Here is a 22,833-nt window from a genome sequence, read left to right as displayed (position 1 = left end):
CCAAACCGGGACCGGTTCTCCGGTTTGCTGTAACTCTCCATTATATGCCACCGATGCACATGATTCATAGGCGAAAATAAGACAATGAACACTTTCAAAATGGCCGCCGTTGTCCCCGAAACCCCCCCCCCCCCCCCCGAAATTTTTTTCTGGGTACGGCCCTGGTCGGTGCACTGGCAGCCAGCCGATTTTAATCTCCACCTCTGCGCACGCGCTGTAGCGCCGGTCGGCTACCCGGTATACCAAACCGGGACCGGTTCTCCGGTTTGCTGTAACTCTCCATTATATGCCACCGATGCACATGATTCATAGGCGAAAATAAGACAATGAACACTTTCAAAATGGCCGCCGTTGTCCCCGAAACCCCCCCCCCCCCCCCCCGAAATTTTTTTCTGGGTACGGCCCTGGTCGGTGCACTGGCAGCCAGCCGATTTTAATCTCCACCTCTGCGCACGCGCTGTAGCGCCGGTCGGCTACCCGGTATACCAAACCGGGACCGGTTCTCCGGTTTGCTGTAACTCTCCATTATATGCCACCGATGCACATGATTCATAGGCGAAAATAAGACAATGAACACTTTCAAAATGGCCGCCGTTGTCCCCGAAACCCCCCCCCCCCCCCCGAAATTTTTTTCTGGGTACGGCCCTGGTCGGTGCACTGGCAGCCAGCCGATTTTAATCTCCACCTCTGCGCACGCGCTGTAGCGCCGGTCGGCTACCCGGTATACCAAACCGGGACCGGTTCTCCGGTTTGCTGTAACTCTCCATTATATGCCACCGATGCACATGATTCATAGGCGAAAATAAGACAATGAACACTTTCAAAATGGCCGCCGTTGTCCCCGAAACCCCCCCCCCCCCCCCCCCGAAATTTTTTTCTGGGTACGGCCCTGGTCGGTGCACTGGCAGCCAGCCGATTTTAATCTCCACCTCTGCGCACGCGCTGTAGCGCCGGTCGGCTACCCGGTATAGACCTTTTCCGCGTAACCTCGACCCAGCGCGTAACGTGCGTAGCCTCGACTCGGCGACTCGGCGCATAGCGAGAATAGTTCTTCCGGTTCTAGCACTTCCGGTATGCGGGAGCAGGCCTAGCTGGCTCGTACGGTGCGGAAGTGGTGCGCGTAAAATGGGTTTTGAAGCCCTTGACAGGGCAGTGTGTTGTAATAAGGTGGATTAATACGTCGAGGTATCATGTCCGTGCATACTTGGTCATCGGGCTACCACTGCGCAGTCGTTGGCTGCAGCAGCAATTTCCGAAAACGGAAGATAGCGCGCGACAAATTGTGCACCGAACACAAGAAGTCGCAAAGCGAATGCGGCTGTAACGTATACACCTTACATCGCTTCCCCGCTGATCCTGATTTGCGACGTAAGTGGGTGGCAAGTGTCTACAGGAAAGACTTCGTGCCGGGGTCATCGTCGAGAGTTTGTTCGCGGCATTTCGTCGACGGCAAGCGAACCAAGCAGAACCCAGTTCCGATGCTCTTTCTGGGCTATGATCGCAAGGTACTGTGCTATTTTGGTTACTTCTGCTACTTTGCCATATTTGTTGTTTGCTATTTGCCGTTGCTTTTGGTACTTGGAACCTGTGTTTATTGCTCGATTGGTGCTTTCTGTAGGTTATTGTAGGCCGAAGACGATTGCAGAGGATGTCCGTGCCACCCCTCAAGAAATCGGTAATTGATGCTTGGACATTTCCTGCTTATAAAATCACGTCGTTGACGCGATGAGACATTTGTGTATTTTCTCATTACAGAAGCTCGCAGATGACTCTCCATCAGGCTCGTCGACAGGCTGTCCGCTGAAGGTGATTGGCGTAGTGTCATATTAGTAAAGGCTGAATTGCAAGCGTTTCGTCCCGTTATTGGAAGAATCGCTCATATGCAGTTCATAGTTAAAGACCTGAATATGCACACCTTATTGATTTATAACAATGTTGTAAATCTGTAATTTTTTTAAACAGCTGACGCTCAACTTTTAGGAACAAAAAATAAATAAACAAAAGCCAGTGTTTGATTTAATGATGTAGTTTACAGAATCAAATTTGTTATTTGAAGAAGCAGATGCTGGACAGTCATAATCTGTATTTGCTAATAAATTTAGAGTGCTACGATAGACTAACACCAGAAGAACAGTGTCTTGGCTGATACAAATGAAATTTCACTGCGTCTTAACTGACGTTCCCAAATTCCGTAGTCTATTGAGGATCAAGCCAGCCACAGCGCAGCTGCTGCTTGCGAGTCCATTTTTACTGCTGTTACACCTTTGTGTTTCTGTATCAGCAAAACCCAGTACACTCCACTGGTCCCACGACTCCGCCGTCTTCACAACCAAAGACTCGGACCCTCCAGCTGCCTGCGCGGAGCCTGTTGCAGAAAGTCGACCAGCTGCTGGATGCTGTGAGCAGACTGCAGTTTTGGCTTAGTGCGGGCTGCAGTTCACGAGTTTATTCTTACTGTTGTTACGCCTCTATGTTTGCTCATCAGGAAACCCCAGTATACCCCGCTGATCGCCCGACTCCGCCGGCCCCACAATCCAAAACTGTGCCGCTCCAGCCGTCTGTGAGGAGCTTGTTGCGGAAAGCCGACCGGCTGCTGGATGCTGTAAGCAGACCGCCTTTCGGGTGCTCTGCGAGCCGCTGTTTGTGAGTTAGTTTTGACTGTTGCTATGCCTGTGTTCTCATATCAGGAAACCCCAGTACACCCCGCTGGTCCAACAATTCCGCCCGCCCCACTACCCAAGACTCTGCCGCTCCAGCCGCCCGTGCTAAGCTTCTTGCAGAAAGCTGACCAGCTGCTGGATGCTGTAAGCAAACGGCCTTTCGGGTGCCACTGTTTGTGTGGGCCACTGTTTGTAAGTTAGTTCTTAAGTTCTTGCTGTCTTTACGCCTCTGTATTTGCACATCAGGAAACTCCAGTTCATCTAGCTGGTCCCACGACTCCGCCGGCCCCACAACCTAAGACTCAGCTGCTTCAGCCGTCTGTGCGGAGCTTGTTGCAGAAACCCGACCGGCTGCTAGATGCTGTAAGCAAACCCCCTTTCGGATGCTCTGTGGGCCACTGTTTGTGAGTTCGTTCTTAAGTTCTTACTGTTTTTATGCCTCTGTATTTGCACATCAGGAAACCCCAGTTCACCCAGCTGGTCCAACGCCAACGCCGGCCCCAGAACCCAAGACTCTGCTGCTCCAGCCGCCCGTGCGGAGCTTCTTGCAGAAAGCTGACCGGCTGCTGGATGCTGTAAGCTAACCCCCTTTCGGGTGCTCTGCGGGCCACTGTTTGTGAGTTCGTTCTTAAGTTCTTACTGTTTTTATGCCTCTGTATTTGCACATCAGGAAACCCCAGTTCACCCAGCTGGTCCAACGCCAACGCTGGCCCCAGAACCCAAGACTCTGCTGCTCCAGCCGCCCGTGCGGAGCTTCTTGCAGAAAGCTGACCGGCTGCTGGATGCTGTAAGCTAACCCCCTTTCGGGTGCTCTGCGGGCCACTGTTTGTGAGTTAGTTCTTAAGTTCTTACTGTTTTTATGCATCTGTATTTGCACATCAGGAAACCCCAGTTCACCCAGCTGGTCCAACGCCAACGCCGGCCCCAGAACCCAAGACTCTGCTGCTCCAGCCGCCCGTGCGGAGCTTCTTGCAGAAAGCTGACCGGCTGCTGGATGCTGTAAGCTAACCCCCTTTCGGGTGCTCTGCGGGCCACTGTTTGTGAGTTCGTTCTTAAGTTCTTACTGTTTTTATGCCTCTGTATTTGCACATCAGGAAACCCCAGTTCACCCAGCTGGTCCAACGCCAACGCCGGCCCCAGAACCCAAGACTCTGCTGCTCCAGCCGCCCGTGCGGAGCTTCTTGCAGAAAGCTGACCGGCTGCTGCATGCTGTAAGCTAACCCCCTTTCGGGTGCTCTGCGGGCCACTGTTTGTGAGTTAGTTCTTAAGTTCTTACTGTTTTTATGCATCTGTATTTGCACATCAGGAAACCCCAGTTCACCCAGCTGGTCCAACGCCAACGCCGGCCCCAGAACCCAAGACTCTGCTGCTCCAGCCGCCCGTGCGGAGCTTCTTGCAGAAAGCTGACCGGCTGCTGGATGCTGTAAGCTAACCCCCTTTCGGGTGCTCTGCGGGCCACTGTTTGTGAGTTAGTTCTTAAGTTCTTACTGTTTTTATGCATCTGTATTTGCACATCAGGAAACCCCAGTTCACCCAGCTGGTCCAACGCCAACGCCGGCCCCAGAACCCAAGACTCTGCTGCTCCAGCCGCCCGTGCGGAGCTTCTTGCAGAAAGCTGACCGGCTGCTGGATGCTGTAAGCTAACCCCCTTTCGGGTGCTCTGCGGGCCACTGTTTGTGAGTTAGTTCTTAAGTTCTTACTGTTTTTATGCATCTGTATTTGCACATCAGGAAACCCCAGTTCACCCAGCTGGTCCAACGCCAACGCTGGCCCCAGAACCCAAGACTCTGCCGCTCCAGCTGCCTGTGCGGAGCTTCTTGCAGAAAGCTGACCGGCTGCTGGATGCTGTAAGCTAACCCCCTTTCGGGTGCTCTGCGGGCCACTGTTTGTGAGTTAGTTCTTAAGTTCTTACTGTTTTTATGCATCTGTATTTGCACATCAGGAAACCCCAGTTCACCCAGCTGGTCCAACGCCAACGCCGGCCCCAGAACCCAAGACTCTGCCGCTCCAGCCGCCCGTGCGGAGCTTCTTGCAGAAAGCTGACCGGCTGCTGGATGCTGTAAGCTAACCCCCTTTCGGGTGCTCTGCGGGCCACTGTTTGTGAGTTAGTTCTTAAGTTCTTACTGTTTTTATGCATCTGTATTTGCACATCAGGAAACCCCAGTTCACCCAGCTGGTCCAACGCCAACGCTGGCCCCAGAACCCAAGACTCTGCTGCTCCAGCCGCCCGTGCGGAGCTTCTTGCAGAAAGCTGACCGGCTGCTGGATGCTGTAAGCTAACCCCCTTTCGGGTGCTCTGCGGGCCACTGTTTGTGAGTTAGTTCTTAAGTTCTTACTGTTTTTATGCATCTGTATTTGCACATCAGGAAACCCCAGTTCACCCAGCTGGTCCAACGCCAACGCCGGCCCCAGAACCCAAGACTCTGCTGCTCCAGCCGCCCGTGCGGAGCTTCTTGCAGAAAGCTGACCGGCTGCTGGATGCTGTAAGCTAACCCCCTTTCGGGTGCTCTGCGGGCCACTGTTTGTGAGTTAGTTCTTAAGTTCTTACTGTTTTTATGCATCTGTATTTGCACATCAGGAAACCCCAGTTCACCCAGCTGGTCCAACGCCAACGCCGGCCCCAGAACCCAAGACTCTGCTGCTCCAGCCGCCCGTGCGGAGCTTCTTGCAGAAAGCTGACCGGCTGCTGGATGCTGTAAGCTAACCCCCTTTCGGGTGCTCTGCGGGCCACTGTTTGTGAGTTAGTTCTTAAGTTCTTACTGTTTTTATGCATCTGTATTTGCACATCAGGAAACCCCAGTTCACCCAGCTGGTCCAACGCCAACGCCGGCCCCAGAACCCAAGACTCTGCTGCTCCAGCCGCCCGTGCGGAGCTTCTTGCAGAAAGCTGACCGGCTGCTGGATGCTGTAAGCTAACCCCCTTTCGGGTGCTCTGCGGGCCACTGTTTGTGAGTTAGTTCTTAAGTTCTTACTGTTTTTATGCATCTGTATTTGCACATCAGGAAACCCCAGTTCACCCAGCTGGTCCAACGCCAACGCCGGCCCCAGAACCCAAGACTCTGCTGCTCCAGCCGCCCGTGCGGAGCTTCTTGCAGAAAGCTGACCGGCTGCTGGATGCTGTAAGCTAACCCCCTTTCGGGTGCTCTGCGGGCCACTGTTTGTGAGTTCGTTCTTAAGTTCTTACTGTTTTTATGCCTCTGTATTTGCACATCAGGAAACCCCAGTTCACCCAGCTGGTCCAACGCCAACGCCGGCCCCAGAACCCAAGACTCTGCTGCTCCAGCCGCCCGTGCGGAGCTTCTTGCAGAAAGCTGACCGGCTGCTGCATGCTGTAAGCTAACCCCCTTTCGGGTGCTCTGCGGGCCACTGTTTGTGAGTTAGTTCTTAAGTTCTTACTGTTTTTATGCATCTGTATTTGCACATCAGGAAACCCCAGTTCACCCAGCTGGTCCAACGCCAACGCCGGCCCCAGAACCCAAGACTCTGCTGCTCCAGCCGCCCGTGCGGAGCTTCTTGCAGAAAGCTGACCGGCTGCTGGATGCTGTAAGCTAACCCCCTTTCGGGTGCTCTGCGGGCCACTGTTTGTGAGTTAGTTCTTAAGTTCTTACTGTTTTTATGCATCTGTATTTGCACATCAGGAAACCCCAGTTCACCCAGCTGGTCCAACGCCAACGCCGGCCCCAGAACCCAAGACTCTGCTGCTCCAGCCGCCCGTGCGGAGCTTCTTGCAGAAAGCTGACCGGCTGCTGGATGCTGTAAGCTAACCCCCTTTCGGGTGCTCTGCGGGCCACTGTTTGTGAGTTAGTTCTTAAGTTCTTACTGTTTTTATGCATCTGTATTTGCACATCAGGAAACCCCAGTTCACCCAGCTGGTCCAACGCCAACGCTGGCCCCAGAACCCAAGACTCTGCCGCTCCAGCTGCCTGTGCGGAGCTTCTTGCAGAAAGCTGACCGGCTGCTGGATGCTGTAAGCTAACCCCCTTTCGGGTGCTCTGCGGGCCACTGTTTGTGAGTTAGTTCTTAAGTTCTTACTGTTTTTATGCATCTGTATTTGCACATCAGGAAACCCCAGTTCACCCAGCTGGTCCAACGCCAACGCCGGCCCCAGAACCCAAGACTCTGCCGCTCCAGCCGCCCGTGCGGAGCTTCTTGCAGAAAGCTGACCGGCTGCTGGATGCTGTAAGCTAACCCCCTTTCGGGTGCTCTGAGAGGCCACTGTTTGTGAGTTAGTTCTTAAGTTCTTACTGTTTTTATGCATCTGTATTTGCACATCAGGAAACCCCAGTTCACCCAGCTGGTCCAACGCCAACGCTGGCCCCAGAACCCAAGACTCTGCTGCTCCAGCCGCCCGTGCGGAGCTTCTTGCAGAAAGCTGACCGGCTGCTGGATGCTGTAAGCTAACCCCCTTTCGGGTGCTCTGCGGGCCACTGTTTGTGAGTTAGTTCTTAAGTTCTTACTGTTTTTATGCATCTGTATTTGCACATCAGGAAACCCCAGTTCACCCAGCTGGTCCAACGCCAACGCCGGCCCCAGAACCCAAGACTCTGCTGCTCCAGCCGCCCGTGCGGAGCTTCTTGCAGAAAGCTGACCGGCTGCTGGATGCTGTAAGCTAACCCCCTTTCGGGTGCTCTGCGGGCCACTGTTTGTGAGTTAGTTCTTAAGTTCTTACTGTTTTTATGCATCTGTATTTGCACATCAGGAAACCCCAGTTCACCCAGCTGGTCCAACGCCAACGCTGGCCCCAGAACCCAAGACTCTGCCGCTCCAGCCGCCCGTGCGGAGCTTCTTGCAGAAAGCTGACCGGCTGCTGGATGCTGTAAGCTAACCCCCTTTCGGGTGCTCTGCGGGCCACTGTTTGTGAGTTAGTTCTTAAGTTCTTACTGTTTTTATGCATCTGTATTTGCACATCAGGAAACCCCAGTTCACCCAGCTGGTCCAACGCCAACGCCGGCCCCAGAACCCAAGACTCTGCTGCTCCAGCCGCCCGTGCGGAGCTTCTTGCAGAAATCTGACCGGCTGCTGGATGCTGTAAGCTAACCCCCTTTCGGGTGCTCTGCGGGCCACTGTTTGTGAGTTAGTTCTTAAGTTCTTACTGTTTTTATGCATCTGTATTTGCACATCAGGAAACCCCAGTTCACCCAGCTGGTCCAACGCCAACGCCGGCCCCAGAACCCAAGACTCTGCTGCTCCAGCCGCCCGTGCGGAGCTTCTTGCAGAAAGCTGACCGGCTGCTGGATGCTGTAAGCTAACCCCCTTTCGGGTGCTCTGCGGGCCACTGTTTGTGAGTTAGTTCTTAAGTTCTTACTGTTTTTATGCATCTGTATTTGCACATCAGGAAACCCCAGTTCACCCAGCTGGTCCAACGCCAACGCTGGCCCCAGAACCCAAGACTCTGCCGCTCCAGCTGCCTGTGCGGAGCTTCTTGCAGAAAGCTGACCGGCTGCTGGATGCTGTAAGCTAACCCCCTTTCGGGTGCTCTGCGGGCCACTGTTTGTGAGTTAGTTCTTAAGTTCTTACTGTTTTTATGCATCTGTATTTGCACATCAGGAAACCCCAGTTCACCCAGCTGGTCCAACGCCAACGCCGGCCCCAGAACCCAAGACTCTGCCGCTCCAGCCGCCCGTGCGGAGCTTCTTGCAGAAAGCTGACCGGCTGCTGGATGCTGTAAGCTAACCCCCTTTCGGGTGCTCTGCGGGCCACTGTTTGTGAGTTAGTTCTTAAGTTCTTACTGTTTTTATGCATCTGTATTTGCACATCAGGAAACCCCAGTTCACCCAGCTGGTCCAACGCCAACGCTGGCCCCAGAACCCAAGACTCTGCTGCTCCAGCCGCCCGTGCGGAGCTTCTTGCAGAAAGCTGACCGGCTGCTGGATGCTGTAAGCTAACCCCCTTTCGGGTGCTCTGCGGGCCACTGTTTGTGAGTTAGTTCTTAAGTTCTTACTGTTTTTATGCATCTGTATTTGCACATCAGGAAACCCCAGTTCACCCAGCTGGTCCAACGCCAACGCCGGCCCCAGAACCCAAGACTCTGCTGCTCCAGCCGCCCGTGCGGAGCTTCTTGCAGAAAGCTGACCGGCTGCTGGATGCTGTAAGCTAACCCCCTTTCGGGTGCTCTGCGGGCCACTGTTTGTGAGTTAGTTCTTAAGTTCTTACTGTTTTTATGCATCTGTATTTGCACATCAGGAAACCCCAGTTCACCCAGCTGGTCCAACGCCAACGCTGGCCCCAGAACCCAAGACTCTGCCGCTCCAGCCGCCCGTGCGGAGCTTCTTGCAGAAAGCTGACCGGCTGCTGGATGCTGTAAGCTAACCCCCTTTCGGGTGCTCTGCGGGCCACTGTTTGTGAGTTAGTTCTTAAGTTCTTACTGTTTTTATGCATCTGTATTTGCACATCAGGAAACCCCAGTTCACCCAGCTGGTCCAACGCCAACGCCGGCCCCAGAACCCAAGACTCTGCTGCTCCAGCCGCCCGTGCGGAGCTTCTTGCAGAAAGCTGACCGGCTGCTGGATGCTGTAAGCTAACCCCCTTTCGGGTGCTCTGCGGGCCACTGTTTGTGAGTTAGTTCTTAAGTTCTTACTGTTTTTATGCATCTGTATTTGCACATCAGGAAACCCCAGTTCACCCAGCTGGTCCAACGCCAACGCCGGCCCCAGAACCCAAGACTCTGCTGCTCCAGCCGCCCGTGCGGAGCTTCTTGCAGAAAGCTGACCGGCTGCTGGATGCTGTAAGCTAACCCCCTTTCGGGTGCTCTGCGGGCCACTGTTTGTGAGTTAGTTCTTAAGTTCTTACTGTTTTTATGCATCTGTATTTGCACATCAGGAAACCCCAGTTCACCCAGCTGGTCCAACGCCAACGCTGGCCCCAGAACCCAAGACTCTGCCGCTCCAGCCGCCCGTGCGGAGCTTCTTGCAGAAAGCTGACCGGCTGCTGGATGCTGTAAGCTAACCCCCTTTCGGGTGCTCTGCGGGCCACTGTTTGTGAGTTAGTTCTTAAGTTCTTACTGTTTTTATGCATCTGTATTTGCACATCAGGAAACCCCAGTTCACCCAGCTGGTCCAACGCCAACGCCGGCCCCAGAACCCAAGACTCTGCTGCTCCAGCCGCCCGTGCGGAGCTTCTTGCAGAAAGCTGACCGGCTGCTGGATGCTGTAAGCTAACCCCCTTTCGGGTGCTCTGCGGGCCACTGTTTGTGAGTTAGTTCTTAAGTTCTTACTGTTTTTATGCATCTGTATTTGCACATCAGGAAACCCCAGTTCACCCAGCTGGTCCAACGCCAACGCTGGCCCCAGAACCCAAGACTCTGCTGCTCCAGCCGCCCGTGCGGAGCTTCTTGCAGAAAGCTGACCGGCTGCTGGATGCTGTAAGCTAACCCCCTTTCGGGTGCTCTGCGGGCCACTGTTTGTGAGTTAGTTCTTAAGTTCTTACTGTTTTTATGCATCTGTATTTGCACATCAGGAAACCCCAGTTCACCCAGCTGGTCCAACGCCAACGCCGGCCCCAGAACCCAAGACTCTGCTGCTCCAGCCGCCCGTGCGGAGCTTCTTGCAGAAAGCTGACCGGCTGCTGGATGCTGTAAGCTAACCCCCTTTCGGGTGCTCTGCGGGCCACTGTTTGTGAGTTAGTTCTTAAGTTCTTACTGTTTTTATGCATCTGTATTTGCACATCAGGAAACCCCAGTTCACCCAGCTGGTCCAACGCCAACGCTGGCCCCAGAACCCAAGACTCTGCCGCTCCAGCCGCCCGTGCGGAGCTTCTTGCAGAAAGCTGACCGGCTGCTGGATGCTGTAAGCTAACCCCCTTTCGGGTGCTCTGCGGGCCACTGTTTGTGAGTTAGTTCTTAAGTTCTTACCGTTTTTATGCATCTGTATTTGCACATCAGGAAACCCCAGTTCACCCAGCTGGTCCAACGCCAACGCTGGCCCCAGAACCCAAGACTCTGCTGCTCCAGCCGCCCGTGCGGAGCTTCTTGCAGAAAGCTGACCGGCTGCTGGATGCTGTAAGCTAACCCCCTTTCGGGTGCTCTGCGGGCCACTGTTTGTGAGTTAGTTCTTAAGTTCTTACTGTTTTTATGCATCTGTATTTGCACATCAGGAAACCCCAGTTCACCCAGCTGGTCCAACGCCAACGCCGGCCCCAGAACCCAAGACTCTGCTGCTCCAGCCGCCCGTGCGGAGCTTCTTGCAGAAAGCTGACCGGCTGCTGGATGCTGTAAGCTAACCCCCTTTCGGGTGCTCTGCGGGCCACTGTTTGTGAGTTAGTTCTTAAGTTCTTACTGTTTTTATGCATCTGTATTTGCACATCAGGAAACCCCAGTTCACCCAGCTGGTCCAACGCCAACGCCGGCCCCAGAACCCAAGACTCTGCCGCTCCAGCTGCCTGTGCTGAGCCCGTTGCCGAAAGCCGACAAGCTGCTGGATGCTGTAAGCAGACTGCATTTTTGGCTCAGTGCAGGCTGCTGTTCACAAGTCCATTCTTACTGTTCTTACGCATTTGTGTTTGCACATCAACAGAACCCAGGATACTCCGCTGGTCCCACGACTACGCCTGCTCCGCAGCCTGAGGCTCTGCCATTGACAACAACAATCAAAGTTACGGTGGTGCCTTTAGATTTGGTAAGTCCTCATCCATCCCTTTACGAAAGTGTAGTGCTGCACAGGTTTATGTAAATGAAACATCATCATTGCAGTACAGTGTTATATGGGGTCCATATCACAAGAGCGAATGACATTTTAGCGAACGGCGACATTTGAGCGAATGGTCGTTTTAGCGAAAAACGGGGGCGCGCGTTAACCCATCCGTCGCGCTGCGCTTTACGCCGCTTCGCGGCGACAGTCTGCGGCAACTCATTACAAAAATATGAACTCACTTGGCCCACCCAAAAAGCCGACTATTCGCTAAAGTGTCATTCGATGAAACGTGGGCGTTCGCTAAAACGTCATTCGATCAAGTCAGTGCCTCCCTGTTATATGAGAGATGTAGTAGTTCAGGCTGCCTAACGTCTCATTCATGTGGATTGTGGTTTAGGTTTTGCAGGCTGGACGTAATGATCAAGGCCCTCTGGAAGCGCGACACTGCCCTACAGTAAGTTATTGGCTTCTTTAAGCAGCGTAATCTTTGTAAGCTGACTAACTTCTTTGGTTTTACATTTCTCAGGTGACAACAAAAGACCAAGAAACCCAGTGGGAAGCTCTGGAACTAGAGGACCACACCTACTCCTTCAAGGAGTCTCGAAAACCTGCCATCGCGCTGAAAATGTCGGCTTCAGATATAATGTTTTATACGGGTGTCTCGAAGACCGTGTTTCTAAGTCTCGCGGAGGCCGTCTGTAAAATGACCACCACCAACTCTCAGTTGTCCGCAGAAGACCAGCTTCTGATAACACTCATGAGATTGCGCCTAGGCCTCCTTTATGGGGACCTAGCTAGGAGGTTTGAGACCTCGGTCACTAGAATTTGTGACATTGTGAAAAGAATGCTTCGGATCCTAAAGAAGATCATGAGCTATGTTGTTTTCTGGCTGCCACGGTCACGCATAGAAAACAGTATGCCTGCCTCTTTTGTTGAAGGCGGTTACGGCAGGACTACCTGCATCTTTGATTGCACGGAAGTCATTCTGCAGAGGCCTAAGAAGCTCATGGCTCGAGCACAGACATTCAGCTCTTACAAGGCAAACAACACGGTCAAATTTCTTACAGTTATCGCCCCCAATGGCTTCATTATGTATGTGTCAGATGTGTATGGTGGGAGGGCTTCCGATAAATACATTGTGCGGCACTGCGGGGTCGAGGACCACTTCCAGCGTGGCGATGAGATTATGGCTGATCGTGGGTTTACTTTGGATGCCCACCTGGAGCTTCAAGGGGTGAAGTTGAACATGCCGGCGTTCACAAAGGGTAAGACGATTGCATGGCATGAACCCTAATGCAGGCACTGTTTATTCATGTCCTGTCTGCAAATGCTTTGTGTTAGTTATACTCTTGGAGATAACTAGGGCTGGTTCTTGGTTTAAAATTTTAGCCAGTCTCATTGCCTTGCAATAGTCAAATTTTTGGTTGCACTGATGTTCAGGCTCAATATATTGTGAAAAGAGCAAGGACGCCTGTTCTTCGTTGCTTCCTTTTACTGTGTGATAAACAATGCAATGCACTTTTTCAGCTGGGGATAAACTTGAACCTTCAATTGATAATGCTCAAATGACAAAATATTACTCCCAACTGTGAAGGCAAAGAGGTTTCCTGATGTTATCTGGCATGAGCAGGGTCATTCACTTCACAATCATTCCTGCAGCGCTAAATAGATGCTTGCGAGACGTTGAACAAAGACGCACGGAACTTTCTTCATTACTGACTCGACTTCTAAAATGAGGAAGCCTAGCGAGTACTATGATATAATGTAACATAAGAAACGGGCCTTGGGAGAAAGGCACTGGCCTTATTTTATGTCATCTAAACAGGCAAATGTGCACAGATTGGATACAAGTGTTGCGGCAGCACTGAGACGAGACTTGTATCCTCACTGATTGAACATGATCCTCAGCCAAACACTGATGCAGCACTCGTGTCTCATTTGTGCCTCATGCTTGCCTCTTCAGGTACTGTACAATATTCAGGCCTATGAGCCTTGCTATCTAAAAGGTGTTCACCTGGGAGCTAATTCCTGCAGAAAGGAGGGATTTCCTTCTTTCTGGGTCAGAGACAGAATCGAGGAGAGGTGTCCTCGTCTCTGGCTGCAGACTGGGCCTTATATTGAACTAAGCTTAAGTTGGAAGCAATCCGAGCCTAAATGTGATGAATGTTATTGGCATTTTTGTGTTCCCCACAGATGAATGGACTAACCTTTTAAAAGCACGGAAACCGTAAAAAAAAAAAAAAAAAAAGATTTTTTGGGGGTTTACTTAGTTAAAAATAATATTCAATTAATTGTGAGGTTAGTCTATCAATCACCCAGCCATAGGAAATATGACTGTGTTTGCTTAAATGTGAATGTGGATCCTCAAATGTTTGCAATGCAAGTTTGATCTGTTATAAGTATGTGCTTGCATTGTGCAGTGCTTCATGCTGCTTTGCCCAGCTATTTCGGTGGCCAGAGTGCTGCGCTCTCCAGTGGCTTGGCACTAGACTTGTCAACTTGTTGGTGCACAACATCCAACTTCTTTGAGTGGATACCTCCGGCAACTTTCCTTATCTGCCGAAATAGTGGGAACATGCTTCTTAATTCTTAATCTCGCCAAGCATTTTAAGCTAATAGGAGCAACTCAAGCATGCTTTGCATGTCTGGCATTGCATGTACACAAAACACAGCACACAAGCTGTCTTTTTTTTCATCGAAATGCTATTTTGGCCGCAGCCAAGCCATGGTTTTGAGACGTAGCACTTCAGAAACTATTGTGAAGCACTACATGAAGTAGCCATTCTTCAACTTTGTCAAGGATAGTACTGCCATGAGAAAACAGTTTGCGTGTTTTGTATGCAAGGAGAAACGGAGAGAGGAGTACATGAGAGCGCACAGGGATGTCGGAGCACCGAGCTCTAATTTCGCTTTGATTAGAGGGAGACTCTGGAGACAAATGCAGCTAGCCCAATATTCCTTCCAGTCAGAGCTTGGCACTCTCTCCCCGCACGCTTGCAGTAAATCTGCAACTCACATATTTCTTAATGTTTGTTGTGATTTCCTTAGTTCTACATGTCCTCCATTGTTTCTAGTTCAGTGCATAGCCAGAAATTGTGTTGATGTGACGTATTCCTTACTAAAGTCAGCATGCTATATATGCAGCTTGCAATGGAAGGACTGGTCAAAGGTACTGCAGGATGCAGCGTTAGTAAGACTAAACAATCATATGTCTTCTTTATTATTCGCAGGGAAATCCCAGCTCTCCGAGCTCGATGTGACTCGAACGAGAAGAATCGCCTCATTACGGATACAAGTTGAGAGAGCGATTAATCGCATTAAAACGTACCGTATCTTCAAGTCAGCGTTAACCATAACGTCGAGGAGAACCATCAGTGACATGGTCTTCATCTGCGCAGGACTGTGCAATCTGAAGGCACCTCTGATTGCAACGCAAGAAACAGCGGCAAGTGCCAGCGTTGATGTGTAGACACTGACTCTGTAGACACTGAATTCTCGAGCTTGTTTTCTACATGTTCCGTTCTAATGTATTGGGTCTGATCAAGAAAATGAAACCCGGTTTTTGGCGTGCATAGACAAATTATTTGTCGCCAAAAGATGAAACTGGGAATGTCAGGCTAGCAGTGGTGAGAGAATGTGAAAGTTCGACAACTTGAAGTTACCTGGATCATCCAAATACTCGGGGCAAACGAAAAAAAATGGTATTCTAGATGTATCTAATGCTCCGGTGGGAAAAATTTGTGAGTAAGAAATGCAGTATTGTTTTTTTTTTTTTTTTTGAGACCATACTTCTAGCACAGAATGTGGTTTATGGGTTGTTTACAATAGGAAACTAGATATGAACAAGCGTCGTAACGACCGACATGTTCGTTAAAGTTGTGTATAAAATCAACATAGCCCCAGCAGGGATAGAATCTAGGTCGACTGCAGCTGCTCTCAGTAGACAAATTCGGATAGCAAATTCTGTCATTGGCTATTGTTTGTTATTTGTTTTTAAAATAAACACCACAGGCATTTAGTGGCATTTGTTCTGTTCTACATGCATTACGCTGAGGTAGTCGTCTATTTATAGAGAAATTTCGTGTTTCCATTTTTCGATTCTGGTAACATATTCTCCAGCTTTTGCATTCTGCCACTACAGCTAGTGTCGCATTCTCATGCAGTTTCCAGTACCTATGCGGCTCAAGACAGGTTTTATTTCCTTGGACAGACTTGGTAGTGTGGTTTATGATCATTGCTCTATCCGTGTTTCCTTTGTGTGCCTCACATCGCTGATGTTGAGTACAATTTTTGTAGGTGTGTTTGTTTTGATCTCTTGTCTGCAGGATGGAAGTTTTTTGTTTATTTTCTTGCTCACTTAATTGGGGAGTGGAACAATTTTCAAACTTCAGAACAAAAACCTTTCATTGCTTAAGTGCACTAGATATTTTTTTAACAATAGTGGGTTTACACAATTGCACGACATACGTCACAGCAACAGGAGCTCAGCAATCACGTAATTCGCCAACACTGTGACATCATTGTCGTTTCTGCACTGCCTCCTGAGCACAGTTCCGAGAATTTTTACACCACTTCCGCTCTCAATTCCACTCCCGTGCCGTAACTAAAAGTCATTTTCTTTGGACCCGCTACAAACTTTCCAAGGTCTAGCCATACAACGTGCAAGTTCGTCTGCTCGGATGGTCGTGTGCATGCTCCGGAAAAAGTGGGGTTTCTGTTACATCCACCCTCAGAGTGAGAACGGTAAGGCATGTCTTTCAAATGCCTGGCCCTCAACTAGTGTTTGTGGTTTTGATCACGTGGTCGTTGCTTTTTGATGCATTCACTAGCTGTGCATTTGCTCGAGGCACTGTGAAGTTTTGAGCAGGATGTCAACGTTATTCCCCCAGCAGGATCTCGCTAAGAGCTGTTGCTGTAAAAATAATACAAATTGAAGTTCATGGTATCTTTCAACTGTTACACTGTCTACTGAGTCACTGTGTTCTCAAGCATGCTCGTGACCTTCCTTTTTTCATCGGTGGGAAGAGGACCTTTCGCCTCAGATAGGAACACTTTTCAAACTTTGGTTCGATCGCCTTGGAACATTATAGCCAGTCGGCATCGGTAATGGTCGTGGCAGGTAGCCAATCTTGGATGAGTGAAAAAACATAAGTATGGACATCCGTTTTTGCTCGCTTGTCATGAAAGCATCGGAAGGGGATAATTTGGTTGACTTCAGGTGAATGGCACGCTTACACACGCAACTTGCTCATTCACTGTGGCGTAGCTCGTGGTAACTTCGGGCCATTTTTCTCATGGCTGCCACATGCTGCTGCAAGTTGGGAAATAATCTGGCTTTTGCTTCGCGAGAACATGAAAAATCACAATATTTTAGGGAAAGTCTGCATTTACTTTTACTTACGTTGATACAAACAAAATATAAGTGATATGCTTCATGTTTGTGTAGTAAATTGTTTCACCTCCCCTTTAGATTGAAAGTGTTAGTATTCTTATTTGATGCAAAGGATAAAACTTGGCTTATGGACTTAGTCTAGCAAAAAAGTAGGTTTTTCACATGCCTCGTTTTACTCATGCCAATTATTTCACCTCTTTCGTTGTGATATGTGTACTAGCGTAAACAAAAATAACATATTAATAAATAAAAGATCCTGCTTAGCCGAGGATAATCTTAAAATGTTAACCAGTTTAAAGAGATGCTGAACTGAAATCTGGATTCCACAAAACACGGCGGCAAAAGCGTTCAGCGGGATGCTACAAACACCAAAACATCACTCGTACAGCGATATCTCGAAGGGATGACCGTATTTCTCAGGAAAAGGAGGCGCATTGGACAGATGTGCTTACGTCTCGTTTCTCCGAGGAGGAGAAGGAACAGCCTCACGTCTTCTCCGCCTCGTCGCCTTGAGGGGGCGAAGTGAGAAGAGGAGGAAACGAGACATCTTGACATCACGCGCATTGTCCAATCTCGACCTTTTTCCAAAAATGCGGCCGTCCATTCGGGATATCATTTTACGAGTAGTGTTGTAGGGATCGTAGTCTCCCGCCTACAGCTCCTGCAATGTTTTCTGATATCAAAATTTCGGTTCACCATCCCTTCAAGTGCAGTTTCAAGATTGGTTTGGAACCGGTGGTCCCCTCTTCAGCTTTGACAACACATGCAATAGCCGAGGACGAGGACGCTGGTCTCGAAAGCCTTGTAAGCTGTCCTTGATGTGTTGTACATTTCAAGATTTTCCAAAGTTGGACAGTTTTTCTACTTCTTGGACACTTGCAAGTTACTGATTTCTGTTCTGCTTGACCGATTGTGGTATGTGTATATGAAATAATTCAAGGAATGTGAAAGACAAATGGCACAGTCTTCACACCTCGTCGAACCTTGAAAAACATGGCGAGCAGGCGACAGTCAACACTGGCTTGTTGTATGAAGCATTGTCACTGCTCCACCTGCTGCTTCATTTATTTCACCTTTTGTTCTTGTCACTTTTTGGAAAAAGTTTGATTACATGAGGGCCAGTCGCCTGTATTCAAGGCACATGTTCAGTTTGCCCCCCCTTTGCATCTTTTCAAGGTGCGGCAAAATCGAAGAAAAATAAAACCGGCTCAGCCGAGGTGTGTTTTCAGCAATGAAGCTGCCATCGAAAGAAATCTCTAACAACACATCACTGTTCTTTGACCACACATACAAAAAACAGAGCTGCTTCCCTGTGCACAGCATTGTGTACTGTACTTGGCTATAAAAGCCGTTACTTCCAGTCTTTTTTAGTGTGTATGTGTCATCTCTTCTCTGGAAATCATACCTCTTATTAGTGGCAATCATTGCCCTGCAGTCTTGCACCTCTGGACACTTTATCTCCAGAATGGCATTTTGACTTTCGATGATGCCATCAGGAGTAGCAGAGAGCCAGGGCTCCTCACTGCAAACTACAGTTCCACAGAGGGAAACTGTGAACCCTGTCTTTACAATGAACGCCTGCCGCGCTACAGGTTCATACATGTGTCCATGTCTAGTGGCAGCATTTCCATGGAATGAACTGCCTGTCAGGGTTAGAACGGCCTTCTCGTGAGATGTTTTTATCATCTTTGGTACGCACTTAACGTTGGATGCTGTGATGCGCAACTTCCGTGAATCTTTCCACAAGGCATTTGTAGTGCCCCGTGTTCCAGTTTCAAGTTGCACAGCTGCAGTACTAGTTAGTACAACAAAGTCCCTATAAAATAAGTTGCATGCTGGGCACGATTCTGGAAGGGTCTCTGCCCTATCATGGTCTCGGTGGCTTGGGGCCTGGTCGGGCACCTTGGCAACTGGTTGAGCCTGGGGCTGCCTAGAGGCTGTGATGGTCTTATGCAAAAGCGTTCCTGCAATATAAACAGAATTTATTAAAAACGAAACATACAACTTCATATCAATGAATTACATTAGAAAAGCAAGAACAAATGATAACGGGCATCCTTAGCTCGTTTGCAGCTTGTTTAGGTGATCTCTGCATTTAGAAATAGTACCTGATGTGTCAAGGACAGACAAAATGGTGTTGGAATTTATTTGATATCGCAGAATATTTTATTTTCAAGTGTTTTCTGCTGATACCGGAATGCTGGTAAATCAAAGTGGGTGGCAGACACAGCTGACTGGTCAGTGACTCACCAGTTGGAACAAGTTCTGTGGTTAAAAAAGGGGTCTGTAGAAGCTCAACATGGAAGAGTTATATATTTATTGTAACAGTAATGTATGCACTAAGTACACTTGTTAAGGTAGTGCAGATAGGCTGGATTGCTCAAGCTCTATGGTTGCCCTTGAGCTCTAATCTTGTTATTTATCTCGTGTAAAGCTTCACATCTGATCTTATTTTGTTAAATATTGCCGTCATCTTTTTAGGGGCACGGAACAATTGTTTTTGAGTAGTGTTGTTAGCAGAGCTTGCCCCAATTCAAACTTGCCAAATGGACCAGGGTACTGGACTTCCAAATGGTTAACAATTAGACAATTAATAAACGAATATGGCAGCTACTTTGACCCTACTGTTTCATGACAAAATGAATGCTCCACATGTTTGGGGTAGTTACCAGATGGAATGAACCTGCCATTTCCACTTAAAATTAACTTCACATAAGCTCACTACGCAGAGTTTTGACATAATAATTATAAGAATAGCTCATACTTGCCTGGTATGCAGAATAGGCTCTTGAACGGAGCTGCTGCATGAAACTGCTGGAGCTCCTGGTCGTCCCGAAGGGAATGGACCTGCTTCGGTTCCGTAACTTCAGTCCCTCTTCTTTCTACTGCCCTGGCAGTTCCTTTCTGGAGCCGGAAGCTGATGTTGTGCAGGGGTGCTGGCATAACATTCTTCTTGGTCCCCCGATTCCAGTTCATTGCGGCATCGGTGCATGCCTGCCCAGTAAAACCAGCACTTGCCGCACAGTCCACTTTCCACAAGACAGCCCCGACGTGGCTGCAAACTCTTGCCTTGCCGGCCATGCATGTGCACCCACCAGTGATCACCTCACCGTCTTTCTTCGCGCAAATCCATGCGTCATTGGGCCTGTTCACAGACTGTGAACCTTGAACAGTTCCTTTCAGTAGAAGTGTGCACGGGTCAATCTCATGCACCAGCAATGCTCCGACCCAGCCGCTTTGCACGTAGTTGTACGAGTCGAGGCTCTTGTACGCCTTGACCTCCTCCAAGTCGCAGGCCTTGGTCTTGAGAAGATAGTAAACTATCTGTGGGGCACGAATTTCTGGCCATTTCTTTAGGTTGTCCTCCCATGTAGTTATGCAGGTTGGATGGGGGTAAAGGCGGTTCTCTGAAAATAAGATTCCACACAAAATTAGGGAAATGGTAGTTAGTGACATTAGAGTTCCACCAATATCAGCACATAAAAAAGGAAATAGGCAGAATAGAAACAGACATCTACAAGTGCCGTAATAGGCCTCAACAAGTCAAATGTAGAACGAATTTTGCAGCTTGTGGTGAAAATATAAGACCCTGGGTGTAATGATTGTTATTGGCTACTCAAGTTTTGTTTTTCATTCCGTTCATTCCTACGAGGATGTGCACTATAATTTTGTGTGTTGCTCGGTAGCGACGCCCGTTAAAATACGTTAAGCGAAACAATACGAAAAAAGGAGCGAAAAATCGTCGTCCCCCCCCCCCCCCTTTTCACCCCCATCTCCTGAATAGTTCCGACGCATCTGGGCGTCATACGAAGTACAGATGTCCCGGTAACTGGCGTACCCCTCGACGGTGCACCATAACAAAAAAACGTTCGGCCCGCGTCGCCAACTTGTATTTCTACGATTAAACGGCGATACTTCTATGCCCAGGGTCACCCTCGCTCGCGCATAGAAACCCTCCGTCAGTCATTCGCAGAAGACTGTCATTCTTCACAAACAACAACACGCGAAGAGTAAAACACTGGTAAACGTGCTCAGGAAAAGTGAACATACCTCCGATTTCGATTACCGGCGACGCTGGCGACGAACCTCTCGGCGCTGTTGACGCAACAACGGGCGCCATCAAGGCGAATAAACACACCAGAACACAAGAATGATTCACACTTTCAATAACAAACAAATTAAGAACTCACTAAAGGGAAAACAATGAAGATACGATGCACGGGGTCAATGGGGAGAACGCGGGAGCTAGGAACAACGCTGCTCACCGCATACCAAAATGGGCGCGCAACAACCGTACGCCAGACGGCGCGGCTGTCGCTGCAACACGCAAGATGGCGACCACTACGCGGAAAAGGTGTATACCAAACCGGGACCGGTTCTCCGGTTTGCTGTAACTCTCCATTATATGCCACCGATGCACATGATTCATAGGCGAAAATAAGACAATGAACACTTTCAAAATGGCCGCCGTTGTCCCCGAAACCCCTCCCCCCCCCCGAAATTTTTTTCTGGGTACGGCCCTGGTCGGTGCACTGGCAGCCAGCCGATTTTAATCTCCACCTCTGCGCACGCGCTGTAGCGCTGGTCGGCTACCCGGTATACCAAACCGGGACCGGTTCTCCGGTTTGCTGTAACTCTCCATTATATGCCACCGATGCACATGATTCATAGGCGAAAATAAGACAATGAACACTTTCAAAATGGCCGCCGTTGTCCCCGAAACCCCCCCCCCCCCCCCCCCGAAATTTTTTTCTGGGTACGGCCCTGGTCGGTGCACTGGCAGCCAGCCAATTTTAATCTCCACCTCTGCGCACGCGCTGTAGCGCCGGTCGGCTACCCGGCATACCAAACCGGGACCGGTTCTCCGGTTTGCTGTAACTCTCCATTATATGCCACCGATGCACATGATTCATAGGCGAAAATAAGACAATGAACACTTTCAAAATGGCCGCCGTTGTCCCCGAACCCCCCCCCCCCCCCCGAAATTTTTTTCTGGGTACGGCCCTGGTCGGTGCACTGGCAGCCAGCCGATTTTAATCTCCACCTCTGCGCACGCGCTGTAGCGCCGGTCGGCTACCCGGTATACCAAACCGGGACCGGTTCTCCGGTTTGCTGTAACTCTCCATTATATGCCACCGATGCACATGATTCATAGGCGAAAATAAGACAATGAACACTTTCAAAATGGCCGCCGTTGTCCCCGAAACCCCTCCCCCCCCCCGAAATTTTTTTCTGGGTACGGCCCTGGTCGGTGCACTGGCAGCCAGCCGATTTTAATCTCCACCTCTGCGCACGCGCTGTAGCGCCGGTCGGCTACCCGGTATACCAAACCGGGACCGGTTCTCCGGTTTGCTGTAACTCTCCATTATATGCCACCGATGCACATGATTCATAGGCGAAAATAAGACAATGAACACTTTCAAAATGGCCGCCGTTGTCCCCGAAACCCCCCCCCCCCCCCCGAAATTTTTTTCTGGGTACGGCCCTGGTCGGTGCACTGGCAGCCAGCCGATTTTAATCTCCACCTCTGCGCACGCGCTGTAGCGCTGGTCGGCTACCCGGTATACCAAACCGGGACCGGTTCTCCGGTTTGCTGTAACTCTCCATTATATGCCACCGATGCACATGATTCATAGGCGAAAATAAGACAATGAACACTTTCAAAATGGCCGCCGTTGTCCCCGAAACCCCCCCCCCCCCCCCCCGAAATTTTTTTCTGGGTACGGCCCTGGTCGGTGCACTGGCAGCCAGCCGATTTTAATCTCCACCTCTGCGCACGCGCTGTAGCGCCGGTCGGCTACCCGGCATACCAAACCGGGACCGGTTCTCCGGTTTGCTGTAACTCTCCATTATATGCCACCGATGCACATGATTCATAGGCGAAAATAAGACAATGAACACTTTCAAAATGGCCGCCGTTGTCCCCGAAACCCCCCCCCCCCCCCCGAAATTTTTTTCTGGGTACGGCCCTGGTCGGTGCACTGGCAGCCAGCCGATTTTAATCTCCACCTCTGCGCACGCGCTGTAGCGCCGGTCGGCTACCCGGTATACCAAACCGGGACCGGTTCTCCGGTTTGCTGTAACTCTCCATTATATGCCACCGATGCACATGATTCATAGGCGAAAATAAGACAATGAACACTTTCAAAATGGC

General features: G+C 50.1%; 2 protein-coding genes and 1 long non-coding RNA gene across 3 annotated transcripts in view; 2 read left to right on the top strand and 1 right to left on the bottom strand.

Annotated features, from left to right (window-relative positions):
- The first annotated feature begins 10,969 nt into the window (after positions 1–10,969).
- On the top strand, positions 10,970–11,867 carry LOC121837510. Its single transcript, XR_006078175.1, has 4 exons — positions 10,970–11,080; positions 11,171–11,272; positions 11,685–11,741; positions 11,814–11,867. It is a non-coding gene; the product is annotated as an uncharacterized LOC121837510 (long non-coding RNA).
- A 30-nt stretch (positions 11,868–11,897) lies between these two features.
- Positions 11,898–17,413, top strand: LOC115323145. The gene is made up of 2 exons (XM_040221458.2): positions 11,898–12,552; positions 14,518–17,413. Exons 1-2 carry the CDS (start codon positions 11,913–11,915, stop codon positions 14,754–14,756), a joined length of 879 nt encoding a protein of 292 aa, XP_040077392.2. The 5' UTR covers positions 11,898–11,912; the 3' UTR covers positions 14,757–17,413.
- Positions 17,414–17,724: 311 nt separating this feature from the next.
- The window catches only part of LOC115319610, a 38,264-nt gene continuing 33,155 nt past the window's right edge, over positions 17,725–22,833 (bottom strand). Inside the window, exons 2-3 of the mRNA XM_042293085.1 lie at positions 19,448–20,086; positions 17,725–18,643 (exon numbers count right to left, since the gene is read on the bottom strand). Coding sequence (XP_042149019.1) covers positions 17,787–18,643; positions 19,448–20,086 — 1,496 coding nt within the window. The 3' untranslated portion in view covers positions 17,725–17,786. The remainder of the gene's footprint in view (positions 18,644–19,447; positions 20,087–22,833) is intronic.

The sequence above is a fragment of the Ixodes scapularis genome, unplaced genomic scaffold, assembly GCF_016920785.2.
Source record: "Ixodes scapularis isolate PalLabHiFi unplaced genomic scaffold, ASM1692078v2 PGA_scaffold44__24_contigs__length_19508400, whole genome shotgun sequence".
Taxonomy (NCBI): Eukaryota; Metazoa; Arthropoda; class Arachnida; order Ixodida; family Ixodidae; genus Ixodes; species Ixodes scapularis.
Note: the sequence above shows the minus strand (reverse complement) of the source record. Positions and strands in the feature narration are given on the sequence as shown.

Excerpts from the sequence above, each read along its gene's own strand:
- LOC115323145 (XM_040221458.2), top strand. The coding sequence starts at position 11,913 with ATGTCGGCTTCAGATATAATGTTTTATACGGGTGTCTCGAAGACCGTG. Across the intron at positions 12,553-14,517 it reads CATGCCGGCGTTCACAAAGG|GGAAATCCCAGCTCTCCGAG; the intron begins GTAAGACGATTG and ends TATTATTCGCAG.